Below are 19,279 nucleotides of genomic sequence, written 5' to 3'. Positions count from 1 at the left end.
CTAAATGAAACCGAAATTGCCCATTGACAATTGGTGAACAAAGGAGTGAAGTCATACTGATCATCCTCGTCTCGTCGCCCTACTTCCTTTAGGACTCACAGCAGATGAAACGTTGGAGTCCATCTCAATTCTTGTTCTTCCTGGTACACACTGAGCAACGTTTGGAGCTGGCTGTGACATGGTAGCAGTGAGCGTGACATGTACTGTACATGTCTGTAAGTAGATGTGTACATTCTGGTCTGATTGTGTGTGTATGGTTGATAGTGCATGTGGTCTGATGGATTGATGGATTGATGGATGTGATCGACGCCATCAAACCAAGCAAGACACACACAACATACACAAACATGAAATCGAAATCACTCACGCTTGGACCACTACACCTTTCCTTTGATCCGGCCGGACCCTAAACCTACTTTTTTACCCAAAAGAGTAATTCCGATGGACTAGGAGTTGCCGGGATTGAGTTTAACCGATGTGTCCACTTTGTAACGTGACCTGTGATGCGATCATTCGGACCATGCAAGTCAACCAGACCATGTATCAATATATATCACGTCATGTAGTATTTCAATTCATCACTATCGACCAGTGTCGAGCCTCACAATGTTAACACGGGCGCTGACACCCGCAACAAGGGTTTCCCGCCTGTCTACCACTACCACAGTCACAAGAAGAACTCTGATACCTCAGCCACCCCCTTCTATCGTTGCTCCTCGCCCGCTACCCACCCTCCACCGACCAAACTCCGAAGATGCCCAGTCTAATAGGTCGTACATGACCAAGCTTCTCGATGAGCTTGGTAGTTTGAGGGGCAAAGCTAAAGAAGGAGGTGGTGAAGCAACGTTGAAGAAGTGGAAGGATCGAGGTCAGGGGAAATTGGGTGTAAGAGAGCGGTGAGTGTGGTCGACAACGTTATCCATGGAGTCATAATTACATATACATGTTTGAGGCTGAATTTCTAATGGTTGTGATTTTTAGAATTACCGCTTTACTTGATCCGTCAAGTCCATGTGTTGAGCTTTCCCCTTTGGCGGCGCATGAAGTATATCCAGATCCATTACCTGGCGCGGGGCTAGTCACTGGAATAGGTGAGCATTTTGTAAATGGCTTTGCCAGATACTTGCAGTAAAGTTAAAGTTAATTCTTGATTTCGACAATAGGCATGGTAGCGGGAAGGAAGTGTATGATCATCGCGAACGACCCAACCGTCAAGGGAGGCGCATATTACCCTTTGACCGTGAGTGACCCCATCCCTGGTCGTTCAAAGATCTTTCTTTCAGCTTACATTCCGAACGGACATGTGTGATAGGTCAAGAAACATCTTCGAGCTCAGCAGATAGCTCTAGAAAACAGACTCCCTTGTGTATACCTCGTCGAATCCGGTGGTGCAGCATTACCGTACCAATCGGAAGTTTTCCCTGATCATGTGAGTCAATTAATTTCAGTGTAGGACTTCATACACCTCTCTTCCAATTCTGTAGCTGATGTTGTACTATCCAGGACCACTTTGGAAGGATATTCTACAATATGGCAAGAATGTCGGGTCTTGGTATTCCCCAGATTAGTGTGGTGCATGGTATAAGCGTAGCTGGAGGAGCGTGAGTTAGATCAAACAATTCTTTGGAAAAGCTAGAGCTGACTTTATCTTGCCGATCAGATATATGCCTGCTATGTCAGATGTTGTGATCATAGTCAAGGTCGGTTCCCACTTCTCAGGCCCATATGATTGTTGCAAATATCAGAGCTGAGATTTTACTGCGATACTATCCAGAACCAAGGAAGGATATTCTTAGCTGGCCCTCCACTGGTGAAAGCTGCTACAGGAGAAGTGGTTGACGAAGAAACTCTAGGTACGTCTCTCTCATAGCTAGCCCTTTCTCCATATATTTGCTGATCTCGTGATTAGGTGGAGGAGATATGCATACCTCAGTATCGGGAGTAGCAGACTACCTAGCCACCTCCGATTCCCATGCCCTTTCACTCGCCAGAGAAGCTGTTCAAGATTTGGGTCCGGCAACGACATCTTACCTCCGAAACCTGAAGAATAAACCTATCAAGGACCCAATATATCCTACTAAAGAGTTAGATGAGATCGTACCGTCTGATCCGAGGCAGGCTTATGATCCTAGAGAGATCATAGCTAGATTAGTGGATGGGAGTGAATTTAGAGAATTTAAGAGGGAATACGGTAAAACTATCATCACTGGTTTTGCCGGAATACACGGTCATACGTGAGTATCTCATCAACATCTCCTAATCAGCCTATACTGATATACACATACATGGAAAATTAATCGATTGATGCTAACCATACCGCCGTGATTAACAGTGTCGGTATAATAGCCAATGCGGGTGTATTGTTGTCTCCCTCAGCACTCAAGGCCACTCACTTTATCGAACTTTGTTCTCAGCGGGGTATACCTCTGGTATTTCTGGTGAATGTCAGTGGATATATGGTAGGAGAGAAGGCTGAAAGAGGTGGAATAGCCAAGGACGGTGCGAAGATGGTTAGGGCTGTTGCGAGAGCAAAGGTTGAGAAATATACGGTAGTGGTTGGCGGAAGTTATGGGTGCGTGAAATATATTGGATTGTTCTGTATGAGAGCTGACTATAGGATGTTTGGGGCTGGGGTTGTAGAGCCGGCAATTATGGGATGTGCGGAAGAGCTGTAAGTTTCTATTTCCAAGATTGAAATGTAATTACATACAGAGCTGTATGCTGAAGGATATCTTAACGTATAGTATTCACCTCGATTCCTATGGATGTGGCCCAACTCCAAAATATGTGTGATGGGTCCAGATCAGTTATCCACCGTGATGCATACAGTACAAGGTAAAAGACAGGATCAAGGTACAGATGCAGCAGAGAAGAAAAGACAAGAGTTAAAGGAGAAAATCGAGAAACAGAGTGATGTCTTATTTTCCACTGCAAGGATTTGGGCAAGTGAAATATTCTTGATTGTGGACTCACGGATAAGAAGAGACATGGCTGATATAATGATTGGTTGGTATGTTTTCAGGATGATGGAATTATCAGACCTAGCGATACGAGGGATCTATTAGGGTTAGGATTAGAATTAGCGCATGAGGAACGTGCTTCCCGAACTGGGAATAGAGGGAATGCTCATGAGAATAGAGGTGAAATTGGGGCGGATGGCGATTCGGGTGATTGGGGGGTGTTTAGGATGTAGGACGTGAAGAAGTTGGATTGGATGTAGTAAGTTGTAAATTGTAACTTATTCATATTTTGTAAATTCTCAAGATAGTCATGCATGTACAATAACAACACATTGTAAGGACTAAGCCATGATCATTGCCAGGTACTACTGAAGGATCACGCACGGGCACGTTCTCACAAGCACGAATACCAGTGAAGGTTGACGAATCACTAATTCTGACGAAGCTTCCATAATGATACATCACCTTTTCAGTAAAAACCTCTTCTGTTCGAGACTTGTGATGTGTCGTGGTGTTGTGATGTTTCGTGTTGTAACACCTTCACGACGCAGTGTTCTCCAAGTGGCGTTCTGTAATCAATCTTGACGATTCTCCTTGCAGGAAGCCACCACGGTCGTCAAGATGCGATGTGAATTGTGATACAATGTTGACAATGCATGTCGCATGCATCACTGTGATATCCTTTACGAGCTGAGGATGTATCGATAGCATCTCTTTGTTTCGTTTCTTCTTCACTCTTTCACTTTCTTATACTTGTTCGAAGTGTAATCTGTACTCTGGTTAGATTGTCGCTATTTTATCTTCATTGCATTATATTCTATAACCTCTTCGCTGGACGAAGAGCATTCGACTACCCTCTCACCAACTGTCTATTCCACTATTGTCACTCTTTCATTACTGTTCAATACCATCAACGCCACTACGAGCAAATATTCATTCATGCATCTACCTGCTCCACTAGTAATCCACCACCACCACCGACAAAAATCCACCGAAAATAGCTCATCGATAATCTCAACCTATATAAACTGTTGGATACCATGGTCCCATCCAGATCCCGCCAGATCAGAAAGGCAAGGTATCAAGCACGACAGGATGTCGCTGCCGAAGAACAAGCGACAAAGACCATATCGGTACAAACTCAAACGGTCGAGATTGACGCAGGAGGAAACCTACCCACTCCTTCGTCAATCTTAGATGATCCCACAGGGGGTTTAGGGCAATTGAAATTGGCGATGATGTGGGAGACGACTAGTGAATTCGATACGTATGTCCATCTCTCACCTTTATTCTCTTGGTGAGGGAGTGGATCCGAGCTGAGACTTGTGACTTGTTTGGTGATTCACAGGGAGATTGGCAAGATGACTGAGAAATGCTTGATACCTGCCGATGATCCTTCTCAGAAGTTCTGTGAGACACTGTTAAATGGTGAGATACTAGGTGGTGCCAGTGGAGATGGTCCTTCCAGTTCGAGTTTTACCAGTGCTGTCAGTGGTACTTCAAGTGCAGAGACTGTTGATCAGGTACGTCGTCAAGGTCGAAATGGATGTGTTATGAGATGGAACTAATCTGCCATGTCATTCGATAGTCAGCCACTGCCACGGCAACAGCTACTGAAGGAGGTATCACCTCTTCTGCTTCTTCCTCTGAGACCAGCTCTTCAGAAACGGTCTTAACGTCAACCGATATCCCACCTACCACCCTATCCGAAGCTCCCTCATCAACAACAAGCTCAACAGTGATCGAAGCGACAGACCCGGCTAGTATCACGGCAGTTGCTTTATCTTCAGGATCAGCCGAAAGCAGTATCCCAACTATAAACTTCACAGTCCAACCTGCTACTCCATCTTCCTCTGATGCAGCCGTAGCAGCTGCCTCTGAGGCTGCCGATGTAAGTCAACCATTTCTGAATGTGATATAGTCAGTATGCTGATGATTCGTATTGCGACGTTACAGACGGTAAGTATCCCGGGTCAACAACTCCAAGTACTCCCCATAGGTCTAGGTGTATTAGGTGGTAAGTTCCAGGGTATTACGGCCCAACGATAAATGCTAATCGAGATGTTTGTGAGGTGATAGGTCTAGCAGGTATAGCCATCCTTGTTGTCTCGTATGTGACCTACCAGCGAAGGAAGTTTAAGAAACAGTTTAGAAATAGGAAATTGGCTGAGGATGCTGCTCCGATGGGAATGGGGAAAAACTATGGATCAGCGTAAAGCCCTTGTAAGATCGTTATGGTACTGTTCTGTCTTGTTTTTTTTGCTTGTTTCCGTGTATGGCACCGCTGTGTATACTGTATACTGTAATACAACACGATCATGAAGGTTATGTTGGGGACAGGTCTCGAGTTGATAATTTGTAGAACCAACGATCATATGACCGATGCACTTGAAGACTTGTCCAATCGGATCGATGAAACAGAGAGCCAAGCGTCAATTGTACTTGTCCTCTCCTTTTGCTTTGACACTTGCATCTTGGCATGTCCCACTTCCCCCCCTTCCCCGAAAACATTACATTTAGTCCCAAAGCCACAGCATAAATGAATCGCGCGATATGAAACGCAACTGACCAACTGACAAGCGATATCAACAATAACACAAAAAAGCAAAAACAACGCGGTGCCTTTTTGTTTACTCCCTGTTTTCCCTGTTTTGTCATGTTCAAATTACTTGATTAGGTAAGGTAGAAAGAGGACCGTGCTTGATTTTACTTTTTGACAGGAGGGGATCCGTGCATATGACCAAAGGAGGGGAGAGAAGGAGGGGGACGTGTGTTGAATGAACGAGTGACAGTTGACAGTTGCTACTCAACATACCTTGGATACCATCCACCTTCATTTCGTCTTTTTACTTTTACTTTTACTTTTACTCATCATCATATAGCTCTTATACTAATTTCATTTCAAGTTACTCTTCCAACAGGTCGACCCAACCCCAACAACCAACAACCAACTCGTACACGCTCATTCCAACTTTACGCTCACTACGCTACTCGAAAATAAACACTCGAGTACCTAGAACTATCTGAACTGTTAGAACCGATAAAATCATCTTTCAATTTAGATAAATAAAGATAAAAAAGATGTTCGCCGTTTTAGCTCTTGCTGCTCTCCCTCTTCTCTCTTGTGAGTGAACGTATAAACTTACTATGAACACTGTCACGGGTGGTTAGATGGATGGATTGGCATGCTGACGAGATGATTGATCAACCGACCTACCCACCAACCCTAATTTGCCACCTATCTCCTTATTTCACCTCTGAATACAATCTCAATCCCATCGATCTAAATATCTTATGTCCAATTCTTCAGCCGTCATCGCGATTGATGGTTGTACACGTAACGCTACCGTGGTAGATGGTGATACTTGTGATTCCATCTGTGAGTTGGCTTGGCTTGGCAATCTTGTCGACGAGTGGGACCGTGCGCTGACCGATTGGTGCTATATTGTCTTCTGTCCTTATCATCGCTCTCGTGCGAACCTGATCACGCACTTCATTGTTACGATCTAATCTCATCACATTGTACATGGTAACTTCCTCTCATTACGGTGTTACCCTTTCCCCTTATCGGATTGCAATTGTCTTGGCAATACACAAACACACCACACAGCTCGAAAATACGGTGTATCAACATACCAACTCGCCCTCGTTAACGACGCTACCATCGATGAGAACTGCGATAACCTCGAACCAGGACAAGTCATCTGTCTCGGTATTGAAGAGCATGACTGTACCAAAGTCTACACCGTCGTTGCTGATGAGTGAGTATACAAACACTATGATTAACTATAAACCATGCGGATGAGGATTGTGAGCTGATATCATATTTGCCTTGTCCAGCACCTGCGATTATATTCAACAAACTTATGGTATCTCCAACGAGACTCTTTGGTCCAACAACCCTCAAATCGACGCTGAATGCGGTAACATCTATGTCGGAGAGGTCCTCTGTGTAGATACGGATTCTTACACTTACCCAACCTACAACGAGACTTTGTACAATGTGAGTCTCTAACGATCTTCCTTCCTCCTTGTCATGGAAAGGGTAGATGACTGACCGTTGTGTTGCGTTGTTGAAATAGGCTCTCGCTTACACCTACCTCCCCTTCTGTGACGAATAAACGTCTCTGATGAAACTGCACGTCACCCTTCGACTTCTTCTCATATATCTTTCTTAACGAAATCTCTCACCCTACAACGTTTTCAACATGTTTACATGTTTAGTTCTTTTCGCTTTGCTTCGGAAATCCTAAATAAGTCGTTATATATATCCCTTTCCGTTTTCTGAATATCCTTATATACCCTTTTGATACTCTGAATTTTGTTGATGGACACTCTGGAAGTGTGGTGGAAGGACGAACGGACGAATCAATGAATGAATTCTTATGAATCTATTTGAATAGTCATATTCAAAGTGTCATTTGTGGATTTGTGGAATTGCCAGTGAAGACTGATCTTGCTGACCGACTGATGAAAGTTAAATTAGGATGTGGGTGGTAAGATCTAGTTTACATATCAAGCGTAAACATACATTTGTGCATTCGTACATTACAATATTATAAAAGCGCAATAGGGGATTTGACTGTTTCCCAGATGACCAGATGATCATTGAAGAGAGAGAAGAGAGAGTAGATGAAAAATGATATGGTTCTACAACATTGAGAAATGTAACAACGAGATCATTCAGATATGAGATAAACCCATATATCCCAAATTGTGATCAACAACCTCTCCCTCGACTTGCTATTCTTTTAAACTATGTTTTACCTATCTATTCCTGCCTGTATCTCGAAATCCATCTTATCCATTCCAACCCACCCGTGAGCTCGACACAGTAGCACTAGTAATACCCAATTCTATCCCATTCCATTCTCTAATTATACTTTCCGGATCATCCTCATCCTCGTCCGGACGACGAGGGGGTGGATCGGACGTGGGAGTGGCACTGGGCATTTTGATGATTGTTACAATTTCAATTCGGTCATTGACGAGTTCGTTCAGAATTTTAGGATCCGAAGAACAATCTAGAAATTTGGAAGGGGGAGGAACGAGTGATTCGGGTCTGTATGCTAGGTGGTTGGGGAAGAAGGGTAGGGTGGAGAATGGGACAGGTTGTAAGGTCGGTTCGGTCGGTTTGGGAGGTATGATCGCGAGAGGGTGCTATGAACCAAATCAAGCCAATCCATCAGTATTATGGTAATATGCACATGATGATTTGAATGACGTGCGGTCAAACTTACAAATTCATCTGTGATCCCCTGTCCTTGGTTTTGGTTCTGATGATCTACGATTGCCGAATCTGACCCGGGACCTTCTCGCATAAGTTGGTCTCCTTCCTGTGCCTGCTCTTGCTCTAGCCTATTTGCCTTCTCGATCTCCCACCAGTCAGGATGGTTACTCCCATCTGCTTTCATCCAATTCATATGTCGTCGATCTCGCAGAGGTATATAGCCTGGTACTCCCGGTACAATCACGCCTAATCGTTCGGCCTGAGATGAGAAGCCAGCACATGATACATTAGCTCTCCATATAGATTGATGGCAACTAGCCTCGTCGTAAACTTGAAGCAAATGGAATGATATTGAGAACCGAACTAATTGATCTTCACGTGTGATGAAGTATTGACTCATCCCATTGCAGATTGTCTGTAACCTTCCCGCTTCCCATCTGAGACATCACAAATTACCTGACATGGGAACCGAACTCACCTCTCTGACAATCGCATGTCTCCTCCTCCTAGCTCTCATCAAACTCAGAAAACTGACCAGACCGAACGCAGCCAGAAGACCAATGAGGATGTAAAATAGGTTTTTGTAGAATGATCCAGGGTTATTCGAGTTATTCGAATTGCTGGTGGCAGTGGTGGTTTGCGAAGGGGAGGAGGAAGATGCAGTGGTGGCATCGATAAAGGATGTTGAGGACATTTTTGCGAGAAGATATTGGATTGGGAAGAGGGAGGAGAGTCAAGGTCCGATTGTGATATTGACGTTGTGATTACAATGCAGTAAGTATGGTAAAGATGGGATGGGATGGGATGGGATGGGATGGGATGGAAGAGATGATGATCCGGGTATTACCGATACTACAAAGTCAGATTCTTGGCTTTCTTGTCAGAAGAGTATGGATGTCTTCCGTATTATACAGATGATATCGATACTGATACTGATTTACGGATAATGATGTTCCTCTTCGTATTACACAGATGTGATTATAAGAAAGGCAAGCGTCTCGTCCTTTGTTCGTGTATAGTTGATGATTATAGATGATGTATTATTGTAATCTCCGACGACAGAGTACGAGAAGCATCGTCGTTCGTTATTCGTTGTTTATTGTGCGTTTGAGATCGTAGAGGCGATGGGTAGGATACGATGTGGGATATGGAAGTAATGGCGATGATGCTGTGAGTTATAAATAGGTAGTACTCTTATCGATATTTTGGTAATAGCTTAATCGAATTAAACGATGGGATGGAGATCTTTGAGATCTTCACCTCCCTTTACCTTTTTTTGGCATGAGTGGCAAATGAATGGGACGAGGAGTGATAAGGATCAGCAAACGGAGTGACGTGGATTAATCGGGCCAATTCATGATGCGGAGTCTCCGTATTGTGTTGGATCGCGCAGTGATCAAAGAGCAAGATTCAACAGCATCGAGCGATGTTCCAATGGTGTATACAAGCTCATACTGGTTCTAAGTTTTCGCTACTCACAGCCTCCTCTGTCACTCCCCCTCTCACCATGTCATCCCATCCTCCCCCTCAGTCCCCCCTTCAGCTCCTATTTATGGGCACAGGCACCTCGACCGGACTACCCCTCACACCATGTCTGACTCGGTCCAACCCTTACCCAGAAGCATTCAGCGACATGGTCCCCCTGCTTCAAGCCACATCCGAATCTGATTCCCCCATGGCCCATATCAAAGGAACTTGGAACCCCCAGGGGGGATTCCCAAGTAATATACCTTGTTCATGCTGTCGATCGGCGGTCGATCAGGACGTACCGGAAGGATGGAAGAATAAACGTGGTAATACAGGTGTACTCGTACGGAAACAAAACCCAAATACCGGTGAATATAAGAATCTGTTGGTGGATGTAGGTAAGACGTTTAGAGAGCAGGCGGCGAGGTTCTTTCCTAAATGGGGGGTGAAGACTATCGATGCTGTGTTGTTGACACATGGACGTGAGTGATATCAATAATCTTATATAGACTATATCAGATATCCCTCAAAAAATCCGATTACAAATCTAAAAGGAAAACTGATATCTCGTATTGATTGATACGCTTTGTTTGATATGTGTAGACGCAGATGCATATTTCGGTCTAGACGATTTGAGAGAATGGTGTATACGTCAAGGTAGAGCTATACCCGTATACCTGAATCAAGAGACATACGAGAAAGTATGTGAGGCTTTCCCGTACATGGTGGATAAGACGAAAGCTTCAGGAGGTGGTGATGTGTGAGTCTATGGTCACTTATCGCGATTCGTCATGACCATCGTACACAATGACATAAATGTTTGTTCTTCAGCTGAAACTTTGTTCGTATATAGACCACAGCTGATATGGAAGATCATAAAAGATGATGATCAGCTAGAGATTGAGGGTATCGATGTGAAAGTTCTGGCTGGTGAGTACAATTGCGTGTATATAACATGACTCATGTACTGATTGTCTTGGTCGTAGTCCACCATGGTATATATTTCCACACCATTCAACCTACATCTACCCCAACCACAACATCTCCATCAAAACGGCTCGAGCCCGAACCGTTGATCTGTCTAGGATTCATGTTCGACAGTTCGATCATATACATCTCAGATGTCAGTTCGATCCCTGAACCAACCTGGCAACGTATGTTGCATCGACGACCACGACAACGACCAATATCATCTTCCGCAAAAACGATACTACCTACACCTGTAGATACACTTATCACCACGCCATCCAACGAAGAACTCCAGACCCAAGATCAACTACCTATTCTTATAATTGACGCTTTATGGCCCTTACGTCCCCACGCATCGCATTTCTCCCTCAAACAAGCTTTGCTGGCTGCCCTCAGAGTCAAACCGAAATATACTTATTTGATTGGCTCGACGCATCCTACGACGCATTTCATGTGGGAGGAAATCTGCCTGGCGCTTCGTCCGGAAGGAGAAAATGGGAAGAGAGAACATCCTGATAGGGTACAGAGTGATTGGCTGGTACAGAGAGTCATTGACAGAGTCTATAACGAAAGATCACAAACAGAAACAGGGATACGAGAACGATGGAATTTGGAGAATGAAGATGGGATTGTTAGACCTGCTTGGGATGGGTTGGTACTTGAAACGACACCAAATGGAGAAGGAGAGGTGGAAAGACTTGATTTGTCGACGAGAGGACTGGTGTATTAGTATGAACAGAATTAGACATAGTAGAGGGGTCAAGCTGATTGGTGGAGCTTCAGACGAAGTTTCCGCTTAAAGTATGCAAGTGTGAGACGTTGGAAATATAGAAGAATGTACTGCGATATATAGAGCTTAGATATATGTTTGCCATGTGTGTTGTACCAAAGAGAGATAGAGATATGGGAAGGACGTCGTGCAGTACGTCTCCTTATCACTTTCCCATCAATTCATCTGGCTCATTAGGCATCAGCCAAGATTCTGTTATAGCGCATAATGCATTAGTTCACCGTATTTGCTTGCTAGTAAATCAAATCATACTTGTAAAGATCGGAGCATGAGTCACTACTCGGCTCATACATCCGTATGGATAGTATCCACAACCACTGGGTGATTTCGATTCTGACCGTGCCATTAAAGGAGAAACGTCGCGTCGTTGGAAGATAGTGTATACTAGAAGATATTGAAGACTCAGACCAAGCTGGAAGATAATGTTTCAGTCTGTCATTTTTCATCAAGCTGAATGATGATGTTCTGATTTGATTTGACAGCAGAATCGCGAACGATATCATCTGGAAAGATATGATCTTCTTCATATGAATGCCATCTACTGATTTGCCATTAACTTAACTTACCTTTCTTTACTTACTTTTCAGATCGTATCTGGTTCGTCAATTGAAGCAGTCCAACATTTCCTTTTTTTGCCTATCACGACAATACCTACAATGCCAATATTAACAACAATGATTCCGATAGGATTGATCATACGGTCGGTAATCTTTTCGTTGAATATCATCCCTTTACTATCCATAACATATCTCGCTCTTCTATCTCTACAATGGATACTCAACTTCGAGCCCCCCGTATATATACCACAGGGTTTATCTCTATCGAGCTATACTGCACTTGAGAGTGTATCGTGGATACACTCATACTTCACATCCGAACCCAATAACACCAAGAGCAGATTAGAGATCTCAAATGAAGATCGACGAGGGTTGTTCGAAGAGCTGATAAACGATCTGAGAGGGAAAGATCGACATGGTATAGATGATTGGTTAAGAGGGTGGTTCTATATTCCAAAACTCCAATCGCCAAACAAGGAAACTTGGAGTATAACGAATAGATTCAATCCATCGCGAAAAATTGATGTCCCGAGAGACGAATCCGAGGTATTGATGAGGTATCAAGAGATCAAGAGAGGTAATGTAGAAGAATTACTCTGTGGTGAGTCATCTATCCCACCCCATGTTGACTGTACGGTACCAGTAATGTAGATATCATTGACTGATGATCGATTTGTCATTCAAGGTATCTTCTTTGATTCCCCTCTATCTGAGGTACTCCCCGACCCGATCAGAAATCATACATTGATATCAATGATGAACCGACTGGAACTACAACGAAATCACAAATTTCCTTCGGGTCACAATAACTCTTTGAAACCTTTATGTCCAAGATTGGATGAATCATTGGTTAAAAGTGAATATCGTCCCTTGGTATTCTATGTGGGTATGGCAATCGTCCACTGGATATTTGAACTCGTTATCTTCTGTGCGGGGTTCAAGAAGGTTAGACAAGGATGTATGACTGGATGGTATCTTCCTAACGAACGAAAAAGCGGAATAATCAAATCCCTCATAAGACGATCCGACAACAAGGGTAACGAAGAAAAACAAGGACAACCACAACCACAACCACAACCACAACCACAACCTATCGTGTTTATACCAGGATTAGCAGGACCTTTCTTCCTTATTCGTCTGTTTCTCAATCTGTTAGTGTTGGACCAACCGATTTTGATTATTGATCAACCTCATTTATCATCAAAACTACGACTTTCAATGCCATTCATTTGGACGGACCAGATGACGATACCGAGTTTACCAGAGATATCTCAAGATATCATATCGTTCTTGCAGGGACAGACAAACTATGATAGATGCCCAAAGGCTAAGGAGGATGTGAAGGAAGCATCAATGGGAATGATGATCATTGCTCATTCCCTCGGTTCAGCACTGGCTTCATCCCTGATCAAAAATATCAATACTACCACCAATTCCAGTACGAAGATAAACGTGGATTTGTTATTGTTAGATCCAATATCAATACTCCTAAGTCACTCGCACCTCACACGAACTATCTACCTCTATTCTTCGAAGAGAGAAAAACAAGAAGGAAACATGGATATACTCATAAGGTATTTCATAAGAGAAAAAGGGATGATGCGATACTTGATTAACGAATTCAATCCATTTGATTCGTTCTTCCCTATCCACTCGTACTCCAAAAACGCATTGTCAGAAAACAAGATTGATCCAAAAATAAACATCAAGTTGAAAGTGATCTTATCAGAGAAAGATCACTTGTTACCTGTACCCGAGATTGAATCTTACCTCTCAAGAAATCAGGTAGATCACGAGGTATTACAAGGCGTACAACATGGATTATGGGTGGTGGGTAGGAAGGGATACAACAGAGTATGGGAATGTGTTCAAAATATGATACAATCAAATATCGAACAGGACGACAATAGCAACAACGTCCGATGTAAGGTTGAGACCAAAACCTCCGTACAAGATACTATATTGGAAGATAAGTCGAGATTCACAATGATGATGTCACGAACAAGATCGAAATCGCTTTTACTCATATCCGAAATCTTGAATTCACCTTCTCTACATAGCAGTCCACTCAAGATGAATATGAGTCGAATGAGAAGTAGAACCATATCTTCCATGGGCTATTACCAGGATAGCGAACAACAATCGATGAGTAGACAATGTTCGTCTATTGGGATGAACAAGACTTTGAATTTGAGCAGGTTCAAGAGGGGTTACAAGTGAAAGTGTTTTGAGGGAAGTTCAGTTTTATCAGTTTTATCTGTTTTATCGTCTGTACCTGTATGTACATGTACGGCAAGGCAATAAAATGTATTGTGACTTAGCTATTTTGTAATGACGGTAGAATTACCGGTATATATCTTCAAATACCTATTGCGCAGTGCTCGGTCGACAAGCTACCAAACAAGACTATCAGTTTTAATGAGATTTGACTTTGACATGTATAATTGACTACATGTATATGTGCCTGCGTGTTGCATTAATATACCAATTTCATTCATGTTATCATATCCCATATTCATTGTTTGACAAAGCAGTCTTTCCTATTCCTATGAGTACAACGAGAGGTGATAAACTGACTTATATCAGACACTTTAACCCTAATATAGACACCAAGATTCACAATAACCCTAATGAGATATATCATTTCCTATTCTTAGATCTTTCCTCTTCTGTGATTACTGCTCTGCCATTGACCCTTTTCAAGTTTATTTCTATACCCTGGAGGTTGTAGGTGTCCTCTCACCACTCCTTATCGTCCCCTCCGACCCGCTCGCACTACTGTCCGACAAACTCGAATCCGTCCATTCAGATCCTACACCTAATTCCATCTGCGCCGGTCCCTGTCCCTGTCCATGGTCATGTCCATCATCAAACGTTGTCCATTCTCCATGTTCATGTTCATGTTCATTGAGGGATTGACCAGTCTCAATAGAAACGGTATGTACCACACTTGGCATATGAGGTTCTAAAGCCAATTTCAAGGATGAGTCAGTTTCACTATTATTACATACTGGTATACCATCGGTATGTAATGGTATATCACTCCGCTGTTGATGTCTGGGTGATAGTGGTGTACCGTGGGACGGTCTCGAGCGTGATGAGCCTAATGTCGTTGATAGATCTATCTCCACACCTGTTTCCCATTTCGTTACTGCTTTTATAGGTCCAGAGTAATGCTTTGCACCTGCAACGACAAGTTAATCGTCAATAAATTCATATCCAGCCGGAAGTAGTTGGTGACTGACCATACGATCGCCAGGTAACAAAACAGAGTAAAATCGTTCCGACTATTATAACAGGCGACCAGCTCATCGTGGCTATGATAAGCCTTAACTGTCAGCGGCCATAGCCTTTAATGGCGATGAGAAGGCGACTCACCAGCTGTGACAGGCCTTGATCCAGGGAAAGTCTGAGCGATAATAAGTGTCAGGCCATATAAGAATCCGATGACAGCAATGGGTTTGCTATATTTACAAGCCAGTTAGTATCTGCCTTGCTCAACAACCCCGGTCATTACCTCCTCACCCGCTCGCCTCACAATCACCACCCCAAATTATGTATGCTCCCTTCACCACATCCCGCTTTGCTTTTCGTCTAAGTTCACTCACCTTGCTTTCCCAAGTGACCACGTTGTCCTGCCTTCGGTAAGGAGGTTCTTCTTGCTTAGAAGATACAGTCCAACCGGAACGATGTAACCAGTGTACGACATCGTACACGCCGTGACAGCCAAGACGGAATACAATGTCGCCTGAGAACCGAGGGTCATACAAGCGAAGGGGAGACAGAGTGCAATCACCAGCCAGTTGGCGAACACGGGAATCTTTGAATCATTGGTCTTTCTAATCCAGTCTGAACAAGGCATCGCATTATCTCGCGCTAGAGCAAAAACGAATCTTGATGATGCTTGGAGTTGAGCGATCACTTGAAGATGAAGGACCACGATCATCAAGCAGCAGATTGTGATCGCACCGGATTCAGAGATAGCTTTGGTCAAAATGAATCCCTACGTAGGTTTGATAAATTAGTGCGGGTCATGTGAGGAAATAGTAGGGAGGTGAGTACACGTACAAAAGGGAAGCTGTGCATTCGCACCGTGGCCGCATCTTCAGGCGCGATGGAAAGTAGCAGAAGAATGATTGACTTGTCGCATTATCAGTTGAGCATTCAACACAGTCCCACGTTCCAACTCACGATATACCCTAATATATAGGTCTATTGAAAGTCGTACACGTATGATGAGCGACTGCTTCGCGCACGCATATCGTCTCACTCACCAAAATCACAGATCCAGTCATAGCATTTGGGACGTCTCTCGACGGATTTTGAGTTTCTTCGGCCATACTGCAAAGTTGCAAACAATTATTAGCTGGACACTATACGGACAAAAGTCGAACTATAACCCACTGAGCGGAAGCGTCAGCTCCACTGGCTATAGTCGTGAACTGCCAACCTAAAAGGTAGACATAAGGTTTCGAAGTCCATCCAGTCGTGTTATAGAAGGTAGTAAATGTATCACCCGAACGATGCTTCGTTGCGTTGGTAGCTAATAGAGTGATACAGAGAACCGCCCACATCGTGAATCCGAATATGCCGGAACCCAACCAGAACCTATGGGATCGACCCCACGCCGTCGAACCAACCGTACCGACAATCAGAAGGACGGCCTGCATACAAGTCGAATTAGCCAATCATGCGGGTTTAGCAGAATAGAAACAAATACTGACAACGAAGAACAAGAACATGTGCCAGGATTTCTTCTGATACTGGAATGATATGGCCATGGTTCCCGCTATAATATTGACTATCTCCCAAATCACCAAGAGCATCTGGTTTCGTAGCGGACATTTAGTCAGTTAGAATTTCATTGATGGATGATGAACAAGAGAGATAAATAACTTACATTACCAACATGACCACCCATGACGAAACCTCCCATCAACCATGCCCAACCTCTTTCTCCGCCTATCCCGCCTCTGGCCAGCTTCCATGCCCACGATGCCATCGCTCCTGATACAGGGTAGGCAGAAGCGAGTTCTGATAAGGTTAAAGTGAGGAAGAAGCAGAATACACCTGATGTCGGCCATGCCACGAGCTGTAAATGTGTTAGCTGCACCTACCCGTACCGAAGAAAAAGCTGAATTTGGGACATATATTCTCAACTTACAATCATCGCTGGTCCTCCGTAAGCATAACATCCCGAAACGGCGTATATTGTGCCCTACGATATATAGCAGAGAATCAGTACTTCCCTTCAGTGTATTGAGAACTAGAGCTTTGTATGATTGCAATTCGCACTCACCTGCAACGCTCCGATGTTCAACCAACTTATACTCAAACTACTCCAGAACGTATAATCTCTACCTAGTACAGCGTCGTATCCCAGCTGTCTCAACCTCGCTGCGTCCCTATCATCCTGTCCCTTTCCTCCTCCTGAAGCTGGACCATTGGAGGTTCTTGACTCGGCCGCAGAGAGGTCCAAGGGCAGTTTGACGTTCGGCGGTGTAGTGAGGGAGGTACTTTCGGTAGATGGAGTAGTTATAAGTGAAGAGGAAAGGAGAGGTCCTGGGATGGGTCGATTCGAATGTGGGATACTATCTATCGATTCTGAATTGGTAGAATTGGAATGCGGTTTAGGTAAAAGGAATCGGGTAGATGATGCGTGAGATTGATTGATAGAAGAATTTGGCGTAATGATTGAATTGGAATGATAGCCATCTTGACTGTACTGTAAGGGTGTAGGATCGGGTCTACTACCACTGTCTTGCCATGAATACGTATCGTAGTTGCCAGGATTGGTCGAGATCAATGAAGTTTCATTCTGCTGTATAACAGTGTTGTTGGGTGTCCTGGCATCAGGGAAAACCAATGATTCGTTTGATCGTATTGAAGAGTCTTGTCCAAATGAGGAGGTCGCTGTGGATGTAGATATAAGTTGACTTGCACTAGGTGACTCGTCCCTGTCATGACGGGAAGACGAGGATTTGGTCTGAAGGATTCTCTGTAGTTTCGACATGTCGTCTGAATGATTGATTGGACTGGGAAATGAGGAGATGGGTGATTTGGTATTTATGAGTAGAGGGAGATCCGTTTGAAAGCGATATTTTCAGTCATATGTTTACTCATTGTCGAAAGTGTTATGCGTAGGTAGATAGATGTACTGAATGTGACAAGAGATGATATCTGATGTGTTGAGATTGATTCGCGACGATGACGGTGAGGGTTATTTCTGGGGTATTGTTTGCGAGATATTGCGATTGTGCAAAGGATGGTCTCGAATACAATTGTTAAGTTTGCAGATCAACAATGACGAACCGACTAGGCACCCGTCGATGATGCACAGTCCAGTTATATAGATGGATCTCGGAGTGTTGATAGCTGAAGCTTGGTTGAACAAAGCGAGGGATGAAAGGGCCTGTAGAGGGGAATGAAGAAGGCGTAGGTTTCAATATTGACCTTGGCTGCCCTGTACGTGGTTGAACCGGTCCAACGGTGTCCGATACGACGAAAAGAGAAGGAGAAGTCTCGAATTTGTTGATGTTGATGGGTGATGGTGATGGTAGCGATGTGGATGATGGGGTCCTTTCGACCTTTACTTGGCAATGTACTGACTGTCCTGTCCTTTCGATGTCTAAGATCCTTGTCCCCAGTGTCCAATATGCACAAATATGATCTTCTGATCCTCTAATCCTCAACAATCCAGTGTCAACACCTATCTATTCATCCAGAGACAGCAGTTTGTCCTGATTCCGATCACGTCTTGTCCACTTTTTTCGTATGTCACAAGATCTCGGAGGAAAGGCTTGGCAGACTGATTGAACGAAAAAGGGGTACTGATGGTGATGATGATGGTAGGATGGCTCGACTGGTTGATCAGCGTTGATCTCTGAGGTCGATGTTGTGATTGAAGGCTGATGCGCGACGTCAAAGAGATCGAGGGTATTGATTGACTCGGCGGTGTTGCACTCTGTTTTGATGGTCGAACAGGAGAGAAAAGTAGTGCGTAATCTCTTTATCTTGTGTATCCCAACCTGATCATGAAATCCGGTGGTTTTGGCCTGTTGTCTCGTTCTGTTGCTTTCACTGATATATATACAACGGTGTGGAATGTATGATGTATGATGTACAACTGGGCGATCGCGTGATATATATGCGCAAGGAGGAGAATAGATAAAGACGGAATACGATGTATGAGGTGATCGACCAATATGGTTACTTATGGTATGGTAATGTCCAAGTTCGTGTCTCTCTCGTTCCTTCCCCTTTCAGGAAGTGAAAAGTGGCGGTCTGAAGTTAGGCCGGGTATGTG

The 19,279-nt window shown here is 43.8% G+C and overlaps 7 protein-coding genes across 7 annotated transcripts; 5 read left to right on the top strand and 2 right to left on the bottom strand.

The window, feature by feature from the left end:
• Nucleotides 1-606: 606 nt before the first annotated feature.
• L199_000931 (uncharacterized protein) lies at nt 607-3,193 on the top strand (the record flags this gene model as incomplete). The annotated part of the gene is made up of 12 exons (XM_064886689.1): nt 607-896; nt 982-1,091; nt 1,164-1,240; nt 1,313-1,429; nt 1,504-1,601; nt 1,661-1,700; nt 1,775-1,853; nt 1,910-2,234; nt 2,333-2,572; nt 2,641-2,671; nt 2,745-2,942; nt 3,023-3,193. 12 exons carry the CDS (start codon nt 607-609, stop codon nt 3,191-3,193), a joined length of 1,776 nt encoding a protein of 591 aa, XP_064742761.1.
• Nucleotides 3,194-4,000: 807 nt separating this feature from the next.
• Nucleotides 4,001-5,176, top strand: L199_000930 (uncharacterized protein; the record flags this gene model as incomplete). The annotated part of the gene is made up of 5 exons (XM_064886688.1): nt 4,001-4,227; nt 4,309-4,483; nt 4,549-4,851; nt 4,917-4,977; nt 5,040-5,176. The coding sequence occupies 5 exons, from the start codon at nt 4,001-4,003 to the stop codon at nt 5,174-5,176; spliced, it is 903 nt and encodes a 300-aa protein (XP_064742760.1).
• Nucleotides 5,177-6,041: 865 nt separating this feature from the next.
• Nucleotides 6,042-7,081, top strand: L199_000929 (uncharacterized protein; the record flags this gene model as incomplete). Its single annotated transcript, XM_064886687.1, has 5 exons — nt 6,042-6,084; nt 6,271-6,339; nt 6,571-6,721; nt 6,801-6,963; nt 7,043-7,081. The coding sequence occupies 5 exons, from the start codon at nt 6,042-6,044 to the stop codon at nt 7,079-7,081; spliced, it is 465 nt and encodes a 154-aa protein (XP_064742759.1).
• Nucleotides 7,082-7,760: 679 nt separating this feature from the next.
• On the bottom strand, nt 7,761-8,884 carry L199_000928 (uncharacterized protein; the record flags this gene model as incomplete). The annotated part of the gene is made up of 3 exons (XM_064886686.1): nt 7,761-8,120; nt 8,201-8,449; nt 8,669-8,884. The coding sequence occupies 3 exons, from the start codon at nt 8,882-8,884 to the stop codon at nt 7,761-7,763; spliced, it is 825 nt and encodes a 274-aa protein (XP_064742758.1).
• An 813-nt stretch (nt 8,885-9,697) lies between these two features.
• Nucleotides 9,698-11,356, top strand: L199_000927 (uncharacterized protein; the record flags this gene model as incomplete). The annotated part of the gene is made up of 4 exons (XM_064886685.1): nt 9,698-10,139; nt 10,261-10,417; nt 10,511-10,587; nt 10,644-11,356. 4 exons carry the CDS (start codon nt 9,698-9,700, stop codon nt 11,354-11,356), a joined length of 1,389 nt encoding a protein of 462 aa, XP_064742757.1.
• A 716-nt stretch (nt 11,357-12,072) lies between these two features.
• Nucleotides 12,073-14,193, top strand: L199_000926 (uncharacterized protein; the record flags this gene model as incomplete). The annotated part of the gene is made up of 2 exons (XM_064886684.1): nt 12,073-12,574; nt 12,659-14,193. The coding sequence occupies 2 exons, from the start codon at nt 12,073-12,075 to the stop codon at nt 14,191-14,193; spliced, it is 2,037 nt and encodes a 678-aa protein (XP_064742756.1).
• A 491-nt stretch (nt 14,194-14,684) lies between these two features.
• On the bottom strand, nt 14,685-17,986 carry L199_000925 (uncharacterized protein; the record flags this gene model as incomplete). Its single annotated transcript, XM_064886683.1, has 12 exons — nt 14,685-15,157; nt 15,219-15,290; nt 15,352-15,437; nt 15,582-15,976; nt 16,042-16,113; nt 16,165-16,185; nt 16,248-16,314; nt 16,378-16,637; nt 16,698-16,799; nt 16,874-17,065; nt 17,138-17,191; nt 17,273-17,986. 12 exons carry the CDS (start codon nt 17,984-17,986, stop codon nt 14,685-14,687), a joined length of 2,508 nt encoding a protein of 835 aa, XP_064742755.1.
• Nucleotides 17,987-19,279: the final 1,293 nt, after the last annotated feature.

The sequence above is a fragment of the Kwoniella botswanensis genome, chromosome 1 (genome assembly GCF_036426115.1).
Source record: "Kwoniella botswanensis chromosome 1, complete sequence".
Classification (NCBI taxonomy): domain Eukaryota; kingdom Fungi; phylum Basidiomycota; class Tremellomycetes; order Tremellales; family Cryptococcaceae; genus Kwoniella; species Kwoniella botswanensis.
Note: the sequence above shows the minus strand (reverse complement) of the source record. Positions and strands in the feature narration are given on the sequence as shown.